Here is a 20,813-nt window from a genome sequence, read left to right as displayed (position 1 = left end):
CAGTCTCTCTCATTCTCCCTGTCTCTCCCTTTCTCCCTCTCTCTCCCACTCTCGCCCTCTCTTGCCCTCTCTCCCTGTCACTCATTCTCCCTGTCTCTTCCTCTCTCCCTGTCTCTCGCTTTCTCCCTCTCTCTCCTTCTCCCTGTCTCTCTCATTCTCCCTGTCACTCCCTTTCTCCATCTCTCTCCCTCTCCCAGTCTCTCTCATTCTCCCTGTATCTCCCTTTCTCCCTCTCTCCCTTTCTCCCTCTCTCCCTTTCTCCCTCTCTCTCCCCCTCTCTCCCTGTCTCTCTCATTCTCCCTCTCTCTCCCTCTCTCCCTTTCTCCCTCTCTCTCCCTCTCTCCCCGTCTCTCTCATTCTCAATGTCTCTTCCTTTCTCCCTCTCAGCCCCTTTTGTCACAGATGCTAACCTCTAAAGTCTTTCAAGAAATCACATACTTTTTTCTCTGTCACTTTCTCTCCACCCCCTCATCTCTCTATCCTTGACAACTCCTCCACCTCTCCCGAACCCTCTTTCTCTCTCTCTGCCCATCTCTCAGCTTTTAATACCAAATGTATGTTAACTCTAATCCCTGAATCCTTCTCCCTTTTCACACTTACTCCATCTTTCATGCTCTTCACACTTACTTTCTCCCTCCCTCTTTTCTGTCCATATCCAGCTGCCTGCATCTCCCTACCTCCATCTCCACCTCCCTCCATCTCTCTCCATCTCCACCTATAGCATTACTCTCTATATATATATACTGTATATTGTTTTTCATCATAAATGTGTGTGTGTCTATGGGAGTGATAGGCCACCATCAGTGCACCCCTGTCCCTTGCTCCCTCTCTCTAACAGGGGGAGGCGTCCATGTGCATGTGTGTGTGGTAATGAGGGGGGCCGGTGGAAGGGGGCATGGCCATGGCCTGGGAGTTACCGTGTGAGTGTTGGAGTGTGTGGGTGTTGTAGGCCCCAGACGGTGGGGGCAGCTGGTAGCTAGCTCCAGAGGAGGACCCAGACCCAGGGCCCATGCTGGACCCCATGCCCCCACCTTGGTTGCCCTGCAGGGGGTTATTGGTGGGCTGCGGGGGGGTCTGGTTGATCTGGATGGAGATGTCGCTGGAGGCCTGGGAGTCACTGCGGCCCCTCTTAGGAGGAGGCCAGGTCTCAGGGTGGAGGAACTGGCCGCTGTAGTCGCTGCATTCAGACAGACGGGGGCGGTAGAGGGCTGGGTGGGGGCGGTACATCTCCTCCTCAGCATAACGCTTCATAAACAGATAGACTGACATCACCCCAGCCCCCTGACAGGAGAGAGAGATAGAGAGAGGGAGAGTTATGCAGGGATCAAACTGTTTGAAAGAAAAGGGAACAAGTAGAGGGGATAAATCTAGTGGGGAGGAGGTGGAAAAGAAAGTGAGTCGAGGGGATTTGGGAGCAATGGAGTAAAGAGAGAGAGAGAGAGAGAGAGAGAGAGAGAGAGAGAGAGAGAGAGCAATGTGAGGACAAGAGGCAAGACGAGGAAAGAGGAGGAGTAGCAGGAGCAGAAGGATTGGAGCACACTGAGCTGTCTATTGCACCACATTAGTGCAGTAATGCTGACGATGTGAGAGAGGCAGGGTGGGGGATGGAGGGAGAGATGGGTGAAACGAGCAGAGAACACAACACTGCACTGCTAACACACACACACACACACACACACACACACACACACACACACACACAGAGAGAGAGGGAGAGAGAGAGAAGACTACTGCACTGCTACAGTATGTCAACATCCCCACTGACACCCCAGTCTATCCCCAGAATACTAATCTTCACTAGCTCATTGTGTATTCAGCAGTGTTCTCCTATCTTCTCTGCAGCAAAGTACAACAACAGTCCACTCTTCATATATGCTATGTCTTAGAACTGTCATGAATGTTTGAACTAAACTAGAGTATGCAGATGTACAGAGCAAATACTGAAACAAAGACTGTATTTGAGTGATGAACTATACTGTACTTAAACAGAGTTTGCACTCATCTGATGGGCACATAAGGAGTTGACAGTCAGTGGAATTAAAATTCATATCCATAATCACACACACCCACACGGACACACGGACACACACACACACATGCACATGCAAGCACACACACACTCCTCTCCCCCTGATTGGCTATGACAACAGAGAGAGACGGCGAGTAAAGACGAGTTGCTCCTCTGAACTCTCCACTCTGACAGGACGGGGGTAAAGAAGAGTTGCTCCTCTGAACTCTCCACTCTGACAGGACGGGGGTAAAGAAGAGATGCTCCTCTGAACTCTCCACTCTGACAGGACGGGGGTAAAGAAGAGATGCTCCTCTGAACTCCCCACTCTGACAGGACGGGGGTAAAGAAGAGATGCTCCTCTGAACTCTCCACTCTGACAGGACGGGGGTAAAGAAGAGATGCTCCTCTGAACTCTCCACTCTGACAGGACGAGGGTAAAGAAGAGGTGCTCCTCTGAGCTCCCCACTCTGTCCCATCAGCGCTTATCACACACAGGACAGAAGATGGCTGACAGCCACATGAATACCCAGAGGTACAGGTTCTTCCTCAAGACCTGCATACAGAACATCTCAGTACAGATAGACTGTGCAGAAGTTTACATTTAGAATGACTGATTTAGAATGTATAGAGAATAGTAGTATTTTGCAGAGGCATCATAATTTTTCCTGCCTCAAATTTTGCAAGTCATAGTGATTTAAATGTATGGCTCCCTAGGACCTAAATTATAGCTGTACTTTCCCAGCATATTGCAGTGTAATGAGTGTTGTGATGAGTGTTGTAGGGAGGTTTGCCTCAGCCGGCACGACACTGTGGCTTTCAGACAGATAGGTCAGCTGGGCACCCCAGGCAGCACAGCAGTGGCACTAATGACGTCTCCTCACACCCCCCACCACCTGCCCCCTACCACACACACATGCACACAAGTGCACACACACACACAAGTGCACACACACACACGTGCACACACACACAAGTGCACACACACACACACACACACAAGTGCACACACACACACACACACACACACACACACACACACACACACGCACACGCACACAAATTCTGACCTCCTTGAGTAGGAAGGAGGAGGCTGCGAAGGCAAACGACCAGCCATAGTGGTAGTTGAAGAACTGTTCAGGCTCCCTCGGTCTGTTCATCACCTCATCATTAATACTGGAGATGTAGAGCACCAGCCCCACCACCAGACTCAGGCCTGGAGAGGGAGGGAGAGGGGGGGGCGGAGGGAGGAAAAGAAGGAGAGAGGGAGAGAGGTAGGGAGAGAGGAAGATAAGGAGGGAGGGAGAGAGAGAGAGGGGGGCGGAGGGAGGGAGGCAGAGAAGGAGGGAGAGAGAGAGAGAGAAGGAGGGAGGGAGAGAGAGAGAAAGAGAGAGCGGGGGGAGGGAGGAAGAGAAGGAGGAAGGGAGAGAGAGAGAGAGAGAGAGAGAGGGGGGCGGAGGGAGGGAGGCAGGGAAGGAGGGAGGGAGGGAGGGAGGGAAGAAGAGAAGGATTGAGTTGGGAGGGAGAGAAAGAGAGGAGAGAGAGAGAGGTAGGGGGAGAGAGAGAAAGAAGGTGATGGAGGGAGGGAGGGAGGGAGGGAAGAAGAGAAGGATTGAGTTGGGAGGGAGAGAAAGAGAGGAGAGAGAGAGGTAGGGGGAGAGAGAGAAAGAAAGAAGGGGAGGGAGGGATGGCAAGAAAGAGGGAGGAAGAGAAGGAGGGAGGTGGGAGGGAGGGAGGGAGAGAAAGAGAGAAGGAGAGAGAGAGTGATAGAGGGAGAGAGAGAAAGAAGACATTAACGCTGACACCCTGAGAGAGAGAGAGAGAGAGAGAGAAAGAGAGAGAGAGCAGGACATTACCACTGACTCCCTGAGAGAGAGAGAGAGCGGAAGGACATTACCAATGACACCCTAAGAATGAGAGAGAGAGAGAGAGAGAGAGAGAGGGATAGAGAGCAGCAGGACATTACCACTGACACCAACAGCAACAAAGACAAGGAAGAGAGGGGGCGAAAGTGAAAGGAATATAGCAAATAACAATGACACTAAAAGACAGAGAGAGGATTCTGAGGAGGGAAGGGTGTGTGAGAGAGAGAGTGAGATTATCGTTCGACAGACCACATATTCACCCTGCACACCCTAATTGACAAACAAACAAACCAAAACAAGGCAAAGTCTTTTCATGCTTAGTTGATTTCAAAAAAGCTTTTGACTCAATTTGGCATGAGGGTCCGCTATACAAATTGATGGAAAGTGATGTTTGCGGAAAAACATACAACATTATAAAATCCATGTACACAAAGAACAAGTGCATATTTAAAATTGGCAAAAAACACATATTTCTACCCACAGGGCTGTGGATTGAGATAGGGATCCAGCTTAAACCTCACCCTCTTCAACATATATATATCAACGAATTGGCGAGGACACTAGACCAGTCTGCAGCACCCGGCCTCATCATTCTAGAATCTGAAGTCAAATGTCTACTGTTTGCTGATGATCTAGTGCTTCTGTCACCAACCATGGAGGTCCTACAGCAGCACCTAGATCTTATGCACAGATTCTGTCAGACTTGGGCCCTGACAGTAAATCTCAGTAAATCTCAGTAAGATAAAAAATAATGGTGTTCCAAAAAAGGACCAGTTGCCAGGACCACGAATAAAAATTCCATCTAGACAGCGTTGCTCTAGAGCACACAAAAACTATACATACCTCGGCCTAAACATCAGCGCCACAGGTAACTTCCACAAAACCTTGAACGAGCTGAGAGACAAAGCCTTCCATGCCATCAAAAGGAACATAAAATTCGACATACCAATTAGGATCTGGCTAAAAATACTTGAATCAGTTATAGAACCCGTTGCCCTTTATGGTTGTGAAGTCTGGGGTCCGCTCACCAACCAAGAATTCACAAAATGGAACAAACAACAGATTGACAATCTGCATAAAATAGACCCTGTGTACAACGTAAACCACCAAATAATGTATGCAGAGTAGAATTAGGCCGATACCCACTAATTATCAAAATCCAGAAAAGAGCTGTTAAATTCTACAACCACCTAAAATGAAGCGATTCCCAAACCTTCCATAACAAAGCCATCACCTACAGAGAGATGAACCTGGAGAAGAGTCCCCTAAGCAAGCTGGTCCTGGGGCTCTGTTCACAAACACAAACACACCACACAGAGCCCCAGGACAGCAGCACAATTAGACCCAACCAAATCATGAGAAAACAAAAATATAATTACTTGACACATTGGAAAGAATTACCAAAAAAAACAGAGCAAACTAGAATGCTGTTTGGCCCTAAACAGAGAGTACACAGTGGCAGAATACCTGACCACGGTGACTGACCCCAAATTAAGGAAAGGTTTTTACTATGTACAGACTGTGAGCATAGCCTTGCCATTTGAGAGAGGCTGCCGTAGGCAGACCTGGCTCTCAAGAGAAGACAGGCTATGTGCACACTGCCCACAAAATGATGTGGAAACTGAGCTGACATAACCTCCTGCCAAATGTATGACCATAATAGAGACATATATTTCCCTCAGATTACACAGATCCACAAAGAATTTGAAACCCAATTTTGATAAACTCCCACAGTTCACCATCACAGCAGCAAGATGTGTGACCTGTTGCCACAAGAAAAGAAAACTAATTATGTTTATTTATTTTCCATTTTGTACTTTTTTTATTTTACCCTCTTATTTCATGGTATCCAATTGCTGGTAGTCTCATTGCCACAACTCCCACACGGACTCGGGAGAGAGCCATGCGTCCTCTGAAACAAAACCCAACTATGCCACACTGCTTCTTAACACAGCGCGCATCCAACTGGGAAGCCAGCTGCACCAATGTGTCAGAGGTACACCGTACACCTAGCGACCTGGTCAGCGTGCACTGCGCCCAGCCCACCACAGGGGTCGCTAGTGCACAATGAGACAAGGATATCCCTGCCGGCAAAACCCTCCCTAACCCGGACTACGCTAGGCCAATTGTGTGTCGCGGCTTCGCAGTCGCGACAGAGCCTGGGCACGAACCCAGAGTCTCTGGTGGCACAGCTAGCACTGTGATGCAGTGCCTTAGACCACTGCGCCACCTGGGAGGCCCTTACATTTTGTACCTTAACTATTTTCACATCGCTACAACACTGTATGTCGACATAATAAGACATTTGAAATGAAACCACTCTTCTGAGCAAACCATTTATACAGCATTAAAATACCACTCTTCTGAGCAAACCATTTATACAACATTAAAATACCACTCTTCTGAGCAAACCATTTATACAACATTAAAATACCACTCTTCTGAGCAAACCATTTATACAACATTAAAATACCAGTCTTCTGAGCAAACCATTTATACAACATTAAAATACCACTCTTCTGAGCAAACCATTTATACAACATTAAAATACCACTCTTTTGAGCAAACCATTTATACAACATTAAAATACCACTCTTCTGAGCACCATATGTGAAAAATGTACCATTAGAACGCACGTAGAGCCACATACATATATGGTGTATGTACAATTAAAACGCTTGTCATTCTGTCTGAGCATCTGTTCTGTACACCGGGCGACTGTCAGTCAGTACAGGCTGTGAATGTAAAAGGAAAGTGCATGGAAACCATGTCCAGTTATAACGTAGAGGTTCATCATCTTTACCTAAAAAAGTAACACTGGCATACGAAAATACACTCACTTACCCACAGAGTGAGAGAGAGAGAGAGAGAGAGAGAGAGAGAGTGAGAGAGAGAGAGAGGGAGAGGGAGAGAGAGAGAGTGAGTGAGAGAGAGCGAGAGAGAGAGCGAGAGAGAGAGAGAGCCTGCAAGGAGGCCACGACCGAGAGTGCGAAACACTGCTGTGTTACAAACAAACCACAACAAAGGCAGGAATGTGATTATAATGGCTGCTTTTTGGCTTTAAATAATATACCTGTTTTTCCTGACATATCATAGGTGAATTGTTATGTTTTGAGTGCCATTCTTGATATCTTCTCATCTCTCTCTATTTTCCATAGAGAGAAAAGGGAGTTCCCTCATCACTGCAACCTCCTGGTCAGGAGAGTGAACTACAAATAAGAAAAGTCCCCAAACAGCTTCACAGAGGATAGATATTTCTCTGATTTACAATACTGTTAGGAATTTTATGAATAATGACGAAACAATATCTACATTTTAAATATAACTATAACTAATTAAACTCTACTCTGTTTTATTATATCTGATTAATAATATTAATTCATAAGGAAGGGATTGTGGAGCATGAAACAGGGGGTAATTAAATAAAATAAATACCATTCCAGCCCGGTTGGAGGGGACTGGAATTGTGGGTTTTTAAGTAAGCAAAAAGGGTAGTTAACCTATGGTTGAACCAACTCAACTTAGCTCTGGGATGTTTAAATAAGGCAGTGTGTGTTTTCTTAGGTTTTCCATTAGCTGGAACTGTCTGCTGAATGGTGATGGATGAAGATTTCAGAAGTTTAACCTCGATTTAACTGTGTGTCTGGAGTGAGAGAGAGAAGGGGTGGGAATAAACTTTTCAACTGAAAGGACGTTTTATAACCTATGATGTCATATTTTGTATATAAACTGTTGTTCGTGGTGTCATGGCAGCACGCTCCGAGAATAAATACTATTATCTAATTTTGATAAGACTGGTCTCTGTCTAATTTATGCAAACAGGAATCTTACAAATTCTTATAAAATAGACTGAGGGATTTAATTAATGTACAATCAATAGGAATTCTGAAATTCCAGTGACAAATACAATATACACTACCAGTCAAAATGTTTGGACACACCTACTCATTCTAGAATTTTCTTAATTTGTACTATTTTCTACATTTTTACATTGTAGTGAAGATATCAACACTATGAAATAACACTTATGGAATCATATAGTAACAAAAGAAGTATTCAACAAATCCAAATATGTTTTAGATTGTAAATTCTTTAAACTAGCCACCCTTTGCCTTTATGACAGGTTTGCACACCCTTGGCATTCTCTCAACCAGCTTCACCTGGAATGCTTTTCCAACAGTCTTGAAGGAGTTCCCACATGCTGATCACTTGTTGGCTGCTTTCCCTTCACTCTGTGGTCCAATTCATCCCAAACCATCTCAATTGGGTTGAGGTTGGGTGATCGTGGAGGCCAGGTCTGATGTAGCAGTCCATCACTCTCTTTCTTGGTCAAATAGCCCTTACACAGCCTGGTGGTGTGTTGGGTCATTGTCCTGTTGAAAAACAAATGATAGTCCCACTAAGCGCAAACCATATTGGATGGCATATCACTGCAGAATGCTGTGGTAGCCATGCTGGTTAAGTGTGTAAATAAATCACAGACAGTGTCACCAGCAAAGTAGCCCCACACCATCACACCTCCTCTATGCTTCACGGTGGGAACCACACATGAAGAGATCATCCATTCACCAACTCTGCGTCTCACAAAGACATGGTGGTTGGAACCAAAAATCTCAAATTTGGACTCATCAGACCAAAGGACAGATGATTTCCACCGGTCTGGAGTCTGCTCATGTTTCTTGGCCCAAGCAAGTCTCTTCTTCTTATTGGTGTCCTTTGGATGTGGTTTCTTTGCAGCAATTCGGCCATGAACGCCTGATTCACGCAGACTCCATTGAACAGTGGATGTTGAGATGTGTCTGTGGCGGTCCCCATGAGAGCCAGTTTCATCATAGCGCTTGATGGTTTTTGCAACTGCACTTGAAGATACTTTCAAAGTTCTTGAAATTTTCCAGATTGACTGACCTTCATGTCTTAAAGTAATAATGGACTGTCATTTCTCTTTGCTTATTTGAGCTGTTCTTGTCATAATATGGACTTGGTATTTTACCAATAGTGCTATCTTCTGTATACCACCCCTACCTTGTCACAACACAACTGATTGGCTCAAATGCATTAAGAATAAATACCACAAATAAATGGAAATATAAAATATATTTTGACTGGTTTAACACTGTTTTGGTTACTACATGATTCCATATGTGTTATTTCATAGTGTTGATGTCTTCATTATTATTCTACTATGTCAAAAATAGTAAAAATAAAGAACAACCATGTAATAAGCAGGTATGTCCAAACTTTTGACTGGTACTGTATGTAGACACTTTTTAGAAAGAACCATTGTCAACAGAAATTCCTGATGACACCAGTGATTGTTCTGCTCAACTTGACCTTATTCAGAGACATTATTTGCAGTAATAATGGTCAGAACCTGTTCAGGTGGTACAGGAGACATCCAAAAGTAAAAATAGAGCAATGATGGAAACAGGATGAAGACAGCAATAATCAATCACATTTGGAAGGAGACAGAAGGGGCCAGATATGAATCATCACACACAGATAAGCCTTGTTCAAATTAACGTGATTGGCCTATTTACCTGAGAGGATGGATGAAGGCAGTAATAATGTAGGCCAGATGGATTGGCCTATTTACCTGAGAGGATGGATGAAGGCAGTAATAATCTAGGCCAGATGGATTGGCCTATTTGCCTGAGAGGATTGATGAAGGCAGTAATAATCAAGGCCAGATGGAGTGGCCTCTCTACCTGACAGGATGGATGAAGGCAATAATTATCAAGGCCAGATGGAGTGGCCTATCTACCTGAGAGGATGAATGAAGGCAGTAATAATCAAGGCCAGATGGAGTGGCCTATCTACCTGAGAGGATGGATGAAGGCAGTAATAATCAAGGCCAGATGGAGTGGCCTATCTACCTGAGAGGATGGATGAAGGCAATAATTATCAAGGCCAGATGGAGTGGCCTATCTACCTGAGAGGATGGATGAAGGCAGTACTAATCAAGGCCAGATGGAGGGGCCTATCTACCTGAGAGGATGGATGAAGGCAGTACTAATCAAGGCCAGATGGAGGGGCCTATCTACCTGAGAGGAGGCCAGATGGAGTGGAATATCTACCTGAGAGGATGGATGAAGGCAGTACTAATCAAGGCCAGATGGAGTGGCCTATCTACTTGAGAGGAGGCCAGATGGAGTGGAATATCTACCTGAGAGGATGGATGAAGGCAGTAATAATCAAGGCCAGATGGAGTGGCCTATCTCCTGAGAGGATGGATGAAGGCAGTACTAATCAAGGCCAGATGGAGTGGCCTATCTACCTGAGAGGATGGATGAAGGCAGTAATAATCAAGGCCAGATGGAGTGGCCTATCTACCTGAGAGGATGGATGAAGTCAGTACTAATCAAGGCCAGATGGAGGGGCCTATCTACCTGAGAGGATGGATGAAGGCAATAATTATCAAGGCCAGATGGAGTGGCCTATCTACCTGAGAGGATGGATGAAGGCAGTACTAATCAAGGCCAGATGGAGGGGCCTATCTACCTGAGAGGATGGATGAAGGCAGTACTAATCAAGGCCAGATGGAGTGGCCTATCTACCTGAGAGGATGGATGAAGGCAGTACTAATCAAGGCCAGATGGAGGGGCCTATCTACCTGAGAGGATGGATGAAGGCAGTACGAATCAAGGCCAGATGGAGGGGCCTATCTACCTGAGAGGATGGATGAAGGCAGTACTAATCAAGGCCAGATGGAGGGGCCTATCTACCTGAGAGGAGGCCAGATGGAGTGGAATATCTACCTGAGAGGATGGATGAAGGCAGTACTAATCAAGGCCAGATGGAGTGGCCTATCTACTTGAGAGGAGGCCAGATGGAGTGGAATATCTACCTGAGAGGATGGATGAAGGCAGTAATAATCAAGGCCAGATGGAGTGGCCTATCTCCTGAGAGGATGGATGAAGGCAGTAATAATCAAGGACAGATGGAGTGGCCTATCTCCTGAGAGGATGGATGAAGGCAGTAATAATCAAGGCCAGATGGAGTGGCCTATTTACCTGAGAGGATGGATGAAGGCAGTAATAATCAAGGCCAGATGGAGTGGCCTATTTACCTGAGAGGATGGATGAAGGCAGTAATAATCAAGGCCAGATGGAGTGGCCTATCTACCTGAGAGGATGGATGAAGGCAATAATTATCAAGGCCAGATGGAGTGGCCTATTTACCTGAGAGGATGAATGAAGGCAGTAATAATCAAGGCCAGATGGAGTGGCCTATCTACCTGAGAGGATGGATGAAGGCAGTAATAATCAAGGCCAGATGGAGTGGCCTATTTACCTGAGAGGATTGATGAAGGCAGTAATAATCAAGGCCAGATGGAGTGGCCTATTTACCTGAGAGGATGGATGAAGGCAGTAATAATCAAGGCCAGATGGAGTGGCCTATCTACCTGAGAGGAGGCCAGATGGAGTGGCCTATCTACCTGACAGGATGGATGAAGGCAGTAATAATCAAGGCCAGATGGAGTGGCCTATCTACCTGAGAGGAGGCCAGATGGAGTGGCCTATCTCATGAGAGGATGGATGAAGGCAGTAATAATCAAGGCCAGATGGAGTGGCCTATCTACCTGAGAGGATGGATGAAGGCAGTACTAATCAAGGCCAGATGGAGTGGCCTATTTACCTGAGAGGATGAAGAAGATCCCGGAGACGAAGGCCAGGATGGTGCGCTGGGGCCGGATGTGTCCGATGTTACTGATGACAAAGGCCGTGAAGACGAAGAGCAAAGACACCATGGGGAACGGAGTGGCCGTCCGCACCATCTCTACAGGGTCACAGTGTTAGAGGTTAAAGGTCATAGCAGAGACGCCATGGGAAATTAAGTGGCTGTCCGCACCATCTCTACAGGGTCGCAGCATTAGAGGTCAAATGTTATGTACTAACCATAAATTAATTGGGGTTTTGGAGGAGTTTTGGATAAATGCCAAAAATAAGGTATGTTGTAAACACAGGCTTAGGGAGACCTTATACGTTTTGTTCTATGAGATACTCTTCATCAGCTAACGTCACTTTTTGTGAAACAAACACATAAATTACCTAAAGGCTTCATAATAATTAATACATGTCATGTTAACTGACTGCTATTATCTCATAGAACAAAATGTATAAGATCTCCTAAGCGTGTGTTAACCCCAGAACTTATCTTTTTCTCTGTTTATCCAAAACACCTCTAAAATCCAAATTAATTTCCCCATAGGCTTTGGCCAACGAGCCAGTAATTTCCTGAGCGCTGACCATATGAATGGTTGAATGAACCAGAGGTTACTCATTTCCGTTTTTTAGGGCGACAAGTTGGTGAGTTCTATGCTGAGCTTGCAGTGTAAAGCTGTAAGTGTAGGGTACAATATACTCACTCAGAATATTAGCAGTATTCTCTGTGGTGATCTCTATCTCTGGCTCAGTGAAGTACTCTGACGCCACACATCTCCCGTTCTCTGTCCCTGAGAGAGAAGGGAAAGAAAGACGATTGTATAAAATTGAGGCTTGCATGAGAAGGAGAGAAGGAGGCAGATACATACATACAGGGGTGGACTGGGACCAAAAATCTGTCATACCATTTCTAACACAATGGACCATTTTGTTATTTGAGGCCCCCATGTTTTGCCAGTCAATTATATATTTTGCACAGAGAAAACAATTTAGGCAAAAAATGAATCAGCCCATCTGGCATTTGCCTGAGAAGCCGGATGGCCAGTCCGCCCCTGCATACGTTAATGAAAAAATAATACAGTATATGACATTGAGATAAGGTCCGTTTAGGATTTTCCACTAATGGTTAGCGTTCAGATTTAGAAGGAGAGAACTGATCCTAGATCAACTATGGCTAATTCTACCTGGAGCAGATTGGTCAGGTCAAGACTGCTATTGAGGGTCAGAGGTCATATGTACCAGCCACGAAGCAGACCCTCCAGAGGCCAGAGTGCAGGGCCATCTTAACCTCCATGCTCTGGTTCTGCTGCAGCACGATGCCCTCCTCCATCAACAGCCAGTAGTCTGTAGACACAGCCACGCCCACCAGCAGCAGACCACACGCCCCAAACACCGTGGACAGGATAGTCAGCGCTCTGCTACTGCACGAACTCATCTAGAGACAGAGGGAGAGCGGAAGGAGAGGAGGGAGTGGAGGGAGGGAGTAGGAGAGAGAGCAAGGATAAGTCAGACTTATTGCATGAAGTCTACAGAGAGGAGCGAGAGACAAAGCAAAGAGAGAGACAGAGAACTCCTAATTTTAAATCAGACTTTTAGATTAAACGCATTTACAGAGAGCGAGAAAGAGAGAGGATGGGAGACAGATACCTCGTTCAGAAGTCATGCTGAGAGAAAGAGAGAGGGAAGGAAACAGATGCCTCGTTCAGAAGTCATGCTGAGAGAAAGCGAGAGGGAGGGAGACAGATACCTCATTCAGAAGTCATGCTGAGAGAAAGAGAGGGAGGGAGACAGATACCTCGTTCAGAAGTCATGCTGAGAGAAAGAGAGAGGGAGGGATACAGATACCTCGTTCAGAAGTCATGCTGAGAGAAAGAGAGAGGGAGGGAGACAGATACCTCGTTCAGAAGTCATGCTGAGAGAAAGAGAGAGGGAGGGAGACAGATACCTCGTTCAGAAGTCATGCTGTGAGAGAGAGAGAGAGAGGGAGGGAGACAGATACCTCGTTCAGAAGTCATGCTGAGAGAAAGAGAGAGGGAGGGAGACAGATACCTCGTTCAGAAGTCATGCTGTGAGAGAGAGAGAGAGAGGGAGGGAGACAGATACCTCGTTCAGAAGTCATGCTGTGAGAGAGAGAGAGAGAGAGAGGGAGGGAGACAGATACCTCGTTCAGAAGTCATGCTGAGAGAAAGAGAGAGGGAGGGAGACAGATACCTCATTCAGAATTCATGCTGAGAGAAAGAGAGAGGGAGGGAAACAGATACCTCATTCAGAAGTCATGCTGAGAGAAAGAGAGAGGGAGGGAAACAGATACCTCATTCAGAAGTCATGCTGAGAGAAAGAGAGAGGGAGGGAAACAGATGCCTCATTCAGAAGTCATGCTGTGAGAGAGAGAGAGGGAGACAGATACCTCTCAATTTAAAAAAAACAGGTTTATTTTTTTTACCACTTCCAGCTCAATCTGAGGGTTATCTCAGAAAGTTGGTTTAACAAATTTGGGATTTCCTGAACATATCAGGTGTGTTTTAACCAGATGAGGAAGTCCAGGATTTCTTGGTTCCAGAACCGCTTAAGGTATTCATCTGAAGTGAAGTTCCAGAACCGCTTAAGGTATTCGGCTGAAGTGAAGTGCAGATTGGTTGACCAGCTGGCGCGTGCACGCAACATTCAAAAAGGTCCTCATTTCGATGACAGAAAAAATGACAGATATGAAGTCAAAAGACAGAGCCCAATATTTCAAAAGCCTAGAACAAGAAACAATTAGAAAACATAACGAATATGTTCAGATATTTCTCCCAGAAAGTGATAAATCTGCCGAGGCAAAAGCCAGAGAGGGAGCCTGGCAGAAAATTGCAGACAGTGTTAAATGCACAAGTTCATTGGCACGGTTCCAATATCTAATAGGCCTAGTTTACACATATGGCTAATTAGGAACAATGCTTTCATAGAGAAGCTTACTACAATGCTTTTTATAGAGCACATTTATTGCAGCGCTGGTGGCTGATATTACGTGTTAAAGGCTTTGGCCTAATATGTCAATTGTAGTAACATATGTCACAATTGCAATGGTAGGACCATTCCATAGCCTATGTAGGATGAATACTAATGTATTGAATTCATAGAGTGCTTCGCGTGACAACACCGGCAGCAATGTTGTTCAATGTTTAGTTGTAACCCCATGGGAGTCAAATCACCCGACAAAAGAAGGAAGGAAGATCATTGAATTCAATGACTGTTTGTGAAAATGATTTGGTTTGATGAAAGTTTAGGCTACAGTATTCAGTAGCTACCTGTTTGTTTATGCTGTGAAAGTTGTTTCTATTCACTTAGTCTCCTTCATTTGGTCATCTACAGCACCAATGATGTTCGGAAAATCTGCTGGATGAATTAGGCGATGTATTATTTTTATCATGTTGCCTAGATGTATTAATTTGAGATTAGCAAAGCATCGCTGGCAGTCAACTGATCGCAGCCTATTGTACCTGCATTCTATAAAAGTTCTCCTTGATTATATGGACAACTTGATGGCCAGGGAATGCAACACAGACATAGAAAAAATATCTTCAATGAGAGGCAGACTTCTTCCGGCTCTACACACCTTTGCCTTGCCAAATAGTTCAGCATCGCCCACATTGTACAGGAAATGTTCATTGGCAGAACATCTCTAAGCAATACACATAGTTTGTATAGCAGTCAAAGCGAAATCGAGTTGGGTTACATTTGCGATATATGAGTACATTTACCAGATATGAGTGATTGTGCGGAAAAACGATAACGTTCAAAAATACATTAGCGGTCCAATAATTTGTTCCCTTTGTAAAGTGCGGCGAACATGGATTTTCCAAGGAGACTGTCACAGGCTACTAGGAGTGGTGGGTTGGAATCAGGCGCAGAGAGCAGGGTTCAGTAAATCTTAATTTATTCTCCGGCCAAAAAACTGTCACGCCAACATACAGGGCGCATAGAACAGACCAGCCCAAACACAGGACCAAACAGTCCGGAGAATACAAACATGAAAACCACAACCAACAGAGTAACAAAAAAACAATCCCGCACAAAACAAGGGCGGGTCAAACTTCTACATATAGGGAAGCTAATTAAACCAAAATACACACAGGTGAAACTAATAAGACAAAACCAACAGACAAACGAAAAAGGGATCGGTAGCGGCTCGTAGGACGGTGACGATGACCGCCGAACACCGCCCGAACAGGCAGGGGAGCCAACTTCGGCGGAAGTCGTGACAGAGACAGGCCATAGTGAAGAAAAATAATCTGATGATAAGGCTCTCTTTCAAGCTCTCTTTCTCGAGGTGGAAATTCTGAGTTTGCACAAATTCTGGTTTGACAGATGTCGCTAAATACCCGTCTGGGCTCTAGTTTGGGGACAAACCACGACCCTGCTTAGCTTCAGAGGCAAACTAGCAGTGGGATGCAGGGCACCATGATGCTGGAATATGCCAACACTTGAAAAAAGGCAGTGAAAGCAAATGCCAGGGTAAAGTAACCAACTATAGGGAAACCTGCAGGAAAGAGAGAGGCATTTCATTTAATTACGGTATCATACAAAATGTTTCACAGAAAATATTTGTTTTGCATCCATTTACAAATGATTTGCTCTTGCATTGGACAATTATTTCCTAGCAATACATATTTTACTATTAATACATTTGGGTTTATGCTTTGCTTTCAGTATAATTATTTTTGTTTGCAATACACAGAATTTTGTTCTCGACTTCAGTTTTTCAAATTGATATTAATGGCACAAAAGTAAGTTACTCGCTAGAAAATTGCACCATATGTTGTTTCAAGCGGCAATCCTTAATTGAAACATTAACAAAGTGGGCTCCCCGGCACAGTTTAGGTAAAAAGCTGATGGATGGGGATGGAGAAATGCAACCACTCTGGAATCCATAGCCTGCGCTCTGGACTGACCATCCATGATATCAAAATGATAGTTTTAACCTATATAGTTTTTAAGCTACACAGTGTTTGTTTTCATTTACTTGGTTTACAAACATTGGAGTAAATGTGGAGTTTTCTTACATGTGAAACTGCAAATTAGATTTTCACTTTCACATGTGGAATTGCAAGTTCACATGTGAAAAACAATCATATGTGAATGTTAGATTTTTTCGATTTTTACATGTGATTCCACATGAGAAAGTGAGATTTTCACATGTAAAAGTTTTGTGAGGCACATGTGAAAAGGTGGCATTAACATGTGAACTCTACATTTATTACATGTGAAAACAGCTATTTCACATGTGAAACTGCAAATTTGACATGTGCTTTTTTGTAAGGGCACACAAATATGTCATGTTGTCGCTAAAAAATAGTTATTACGCATCCATTTGAGAACCAATCACAGAAAAGGTCAAAGGGCAGAGAGATGATGAGGGCCAAGTTAATAATCATCAGCAAGCACACACACAGGTTCCATTGTGATTCCGACATTAACTTTCCAGGCCTTAGTGCCGGTTGACTGGCCAACACTGCACTGCATATCCTCCCTCCCCAGTCAGCACGCTGAGTGTGTGTGTTAATTCACCCTGTGTGTTCATTCATCACCCATTTGCGACACAATCGCCCCTTGTATATTGTACACTGCTCTTGTCCATTGTGTCCTCACATCACCCTGAAGAGTCATTTGGTAAGTGGTCCTCCATGTTGTTTCAGAGTAACTGTCTTCGTCGGAGATGAGCTTCTGGTCTATGCTCAGTTTCTCATTTATCACACTAATGGTTAAGGATAGAATGTGGAGAGGGGAAGCTGATTCTACACCTATGGCTACGTGCAGCTTCTACCCAGAGTGACATCAACTGTACTGAGTCCCCATCCCACTTGCAAAGCATGCTGGGAAAAAAGGCATCTCCATGGATGTGCTTATTGTGCAGTGAATGGAGCGAATGGAGAGGGAAGGAGGGATGAATGGAGAGTGAAGGAGGGTTGAATGGAGAGTGAAGGAGGGATGAATGGTGAGGGAAGGAGGGATGAATGGCGAAGGAAGGAGGGATGAATGGAGAGTGAAGGAGGGTTGAATGGAGAGTGAAGGAGGGATGAATGGAGAGTGAGGAGGGATTAATGGAGAGGGAAGGAGGGATGGATGGAGAGGGAAGGAGGGATGAATGGCGAGGGAAGGAGGGATGAATGGCGAGGGAAGGAGGGATGAATGGAGAGTGAAGGAGGGATGAATGGAGAGGGAAGGAGGGATGAATGGAGAGGGAAGGAGGGATGAATGGAGAGTGAAGGAGGGATGAATGGAGAGTGAAAGAGGGATGACTGGAGAGGGAAGAGTGAATGAAGCCTGGCTTTGTGAGCGAGGGATTGGAGGATTGGAAGAGCTGGGAGAAGGGAATTAAGAATAGGGTGAGAATAGGGTGGAGAGAGAGACAGATTCAACAGAGGGAAACAGATAAGAAGACAAAGAGAGGAAGGAAGACAGACAGACAGTGAATGGAGGATAACTATGGAAACGTCTATCAAAACTCTACATGCATATGTCATTTATACTACTGATTTGCTGTTGTGGATTATTAGGTGATAATTACTTTAACATACTGATGAAATGGTGTTGCTCAGAGACTGTCTCCCTCCTACTTGGATATCCTTCTCATTCTCTCCTTCTCCCTCTATTTCAACATGTCATTGTGTTTCTTCCTTTCTCCTTCTCTCTGTTTCTTTCCTTCGCCTCACGTCTTCCCCTTACTTCTTTCTCCCTCTCACATCTTAATTTTCACCCTCTTCCCAATGTTTTCCCCTTCCTCCTCCTCCATTCCTCAGTGTCCTTCCCTCTCTCCTTCTCTCCTCCACCATGTTCACCCGGTCATGTTTCTCTCCCTGTGTTGTCTCTGCAGTCTGTGTGGTGACTCAGTGGAGCCCTCAGAGCTGAGTGGAGACGCAAGGGCCTGGGGGGCGACATTGTGTGTGTGTGTGTGTGTGTGTGTGTGTGTGTGTGTGTGTGTGTGTGTGTGTGTGGGGGGGGGTCCAAGGAGAAGAGACATGACAGTACAGAATCTGTGGCTAGATAAGGAGGACCAGTCAGAGACATTCTTTCACAGATACAGAGGAGCATAGAACTGACTAAAGACAGAGATATAGAAAGAAGAGGAGGGGGAATAGAACAGACTAAAGACAGAGATATAGAAAGAAGAGGAGGGAGAATAGAACTGACTAAAGACAGAGATATAGAAAGAAGAGGAGGGAGAATAGAACTGACTAAAGACAGAGATATAGAAAGAGGAGGAGAGAGAATAGAACTGACTAAAGACAGAGATATAGAAAGAAGAGGAGGGGGAATAGAACAGACTAAAGACAGAGATATAGAAAGAAGAGGAGGGAGAATAGAACTGACTAAAGACAGAGATATAGAAAGAGGAGGAGAGAGAATAGAACTGACTAAAGACAGAGATATAGAAAGAAGAGGAGGGGGAATAGAACAGACTAAAGACAGAGATATAGAAAGAAGAGGAGGGGGAATGTAACTGACTAAAGACAGAGATATAGAAAGAAGAGGAGGGAGAATAGAACAGACTAAAGACAGAGATATAGAAAGAAGAGGAGGGGGAATGTAACTGACTAAAGACAGAGATATAGAAAGAAGAGGAAGGGGAATAGAACTGACTAAAGACAGAGATATAGAAAGAAGAGGAGGGAGAATAGAACTGACTAAAGACAGAGATATTGAAAGAAGAGGAGGGGAAATAGAACTGACTAAAGACAGAGATATAGAAAGAAGAGGAGGGGGAATAGAACATACTAAAGACAGAGATATAGAAAGAAGAGGAGGGGGAATAGAACTGACTAAAGACAGAGATATTGAAAGAAGAGGAGGGGAAATAGAACTGACTAAAGACAGAGATATAGAAAGAAGAGGAGGGAGAATAGAACTGACTAAAGACAGAGATATTGAAAGAAGAGGAGGGGAAATAGAACTGACTAAAGATAGAGATATAGAAAGAAGAGGAGGGGGAATAGAACTGAATAAAGACAGAGATATAGAAAGAAGAGAAGGGAGAATAGAACTGACTAAAGATAGAGATATTGAAAGAAGAGGAGGGGGAATAGAACAGACTAAAGACAGAGATATAGAAAGAAGAGGAAGGGGAATAGAACAGACTAAAGACAGAGATATAGAAAGAAGAGGAGGGGAAATAGAACTGACTAAAGACAGAGATATAGAAAGAAGAGAAGGGAGAATAGAACTGACTAAAGACAGAGATATAGAAAGAAGAGAAGGGAGAATAGAACTGACTAAAGATAGAGATATTGAAAGAAGAGGAGGGGGAATAGAACAGACTAACGACAGAGATATAGAAAGAAGAGGAGGGGGAATAGCTATAAGAGAGACAGAGAGGAGAAGGAGAGATATGATGAGAGGAGAGGACTAGAAGAGCGACAGAGAGGAGCGGCGGAGTGACTAGAAGAAAGACAGTGAGGAGGAGTGACTAGAAGAGAGACAGAGAGGAGGAGCCATTAAAAGAGCGACAGAGAGGAAAGGAGGAGTGACTAGAAGAGAGACAGAGAGGAGGAGTGACTAGAAGAGAGACAGAGAGGAGAGGAGGAGTGACTAAAAGAGAGACAGAGAGGACAGGAGGAGTGACATGAAGAGAGACAGAGAGGATAGGAGGAGTGACTAGAAGAGAGACAGAAGAGAGGAGGAGTGACGAGAAGAGAGACAGAGAGGAGAGGAGGAGTGACTAGAAGAGAGATAGAGAGGAGAGGAGGAGTGACTAGAAGATAGACAGAGAGGAGAGGAGGAGTGACTAGAAGAGAGACCGAGAGGAGAGGAGGAGTGACTAGAAGAGAGACAGAGAGGAGAGGAGGAGTGACTAAAAGAGAGACAGAGAGGAGAGCAGGAGTGACATGAAGAGAGACAAAGAAGAGAGGATGAGTGACATGAAGAGAGACAGAGAGGAAAGGATGAGTGACATGAAGAGAGACAGAGAGGACAGGAGGAGTGACATGAAGAGACAGAGAGGAGAGGAGGAGTGACATGAAGAGAGACATATAGGAGAGGAGGAGTGACATGAAGAGAGACATATAGGAGAGGAGGAGTGACTCGAAGAGAGACATATAGGAGAGAAGGAGTGACTCGAAGAGAGACATATAGGAGAGGAGGAGTGACATGAAGAGAGACAAATAGGATAGGAGGAGTGACATGAAGAGAGACAAATAGGAGAGGAGGAGTGACATGAAGAGAGACATATAGGAGAGGATGAGTGACATGAAGAGAGACATAGGAGAGGAGGAGTGACATGAAGAGAGACAGAGAGGAGAGGAG

The 20,813-nt window shown here is 44.9% G+C and overlaps 1 protein-coding gene across 1 annotated transcript in view; it reads right to left on the bottom strand.

Moving 5' to 3' along the window:
• Positions 1-350: 350 nt before the first annotated feature.
• Positions 351-20,813, bottom strand: part of LOC135521880 (voltage-dependent calcium channel gamma-7 subunit-like) — a 29,028-nt gene continuing 8,565 nt past the window's right edge. Inside the window, exons 2-6 of the mRNA XM_064947660.1 lie at positions 12,774-12,969; positions 12,239-12,325; positions 11,509-11,649; positions 3,079-3,224; positions 351-1,281 (exon numbers count right to left, since the gene is read on the bottom strand). Coding sequence (XP_064803732.1) covers positions 832-1,281; positions 3,079-3,224; positions 11,509-11,649; positions 12,239-12,325; positions 12,774-12,969 — 1,020 coding nt within the window. The 3' untranslated portion in view covers positions 351-831. The remainder of the gene's footprint in view (positions 1,282-3,078; positions 3,225-11,508; positions 11,650-12,238; positions 12,326-12,773; positions 12,970-20,813) is intronic.

The sequence above is a fragment of the Oncorhynchus masou genome, chromosome 30 (genome assembly GCF_036934945.1).
Source record: "Oncorhynchus masou masou isolate Uvic2021 chromosome 30, UVic_Omas_1.1, whole genome shotgun sequence".
NCBI lineage: Eukaryota > Metazoa > Chordata > Actinopteri > Salmoniformes > Salmonidae > Oncorhynchus > Oncorhynchus masou.
This window is presented reverse-complemented; position numbering and strand designations above follow the sequence as displayed.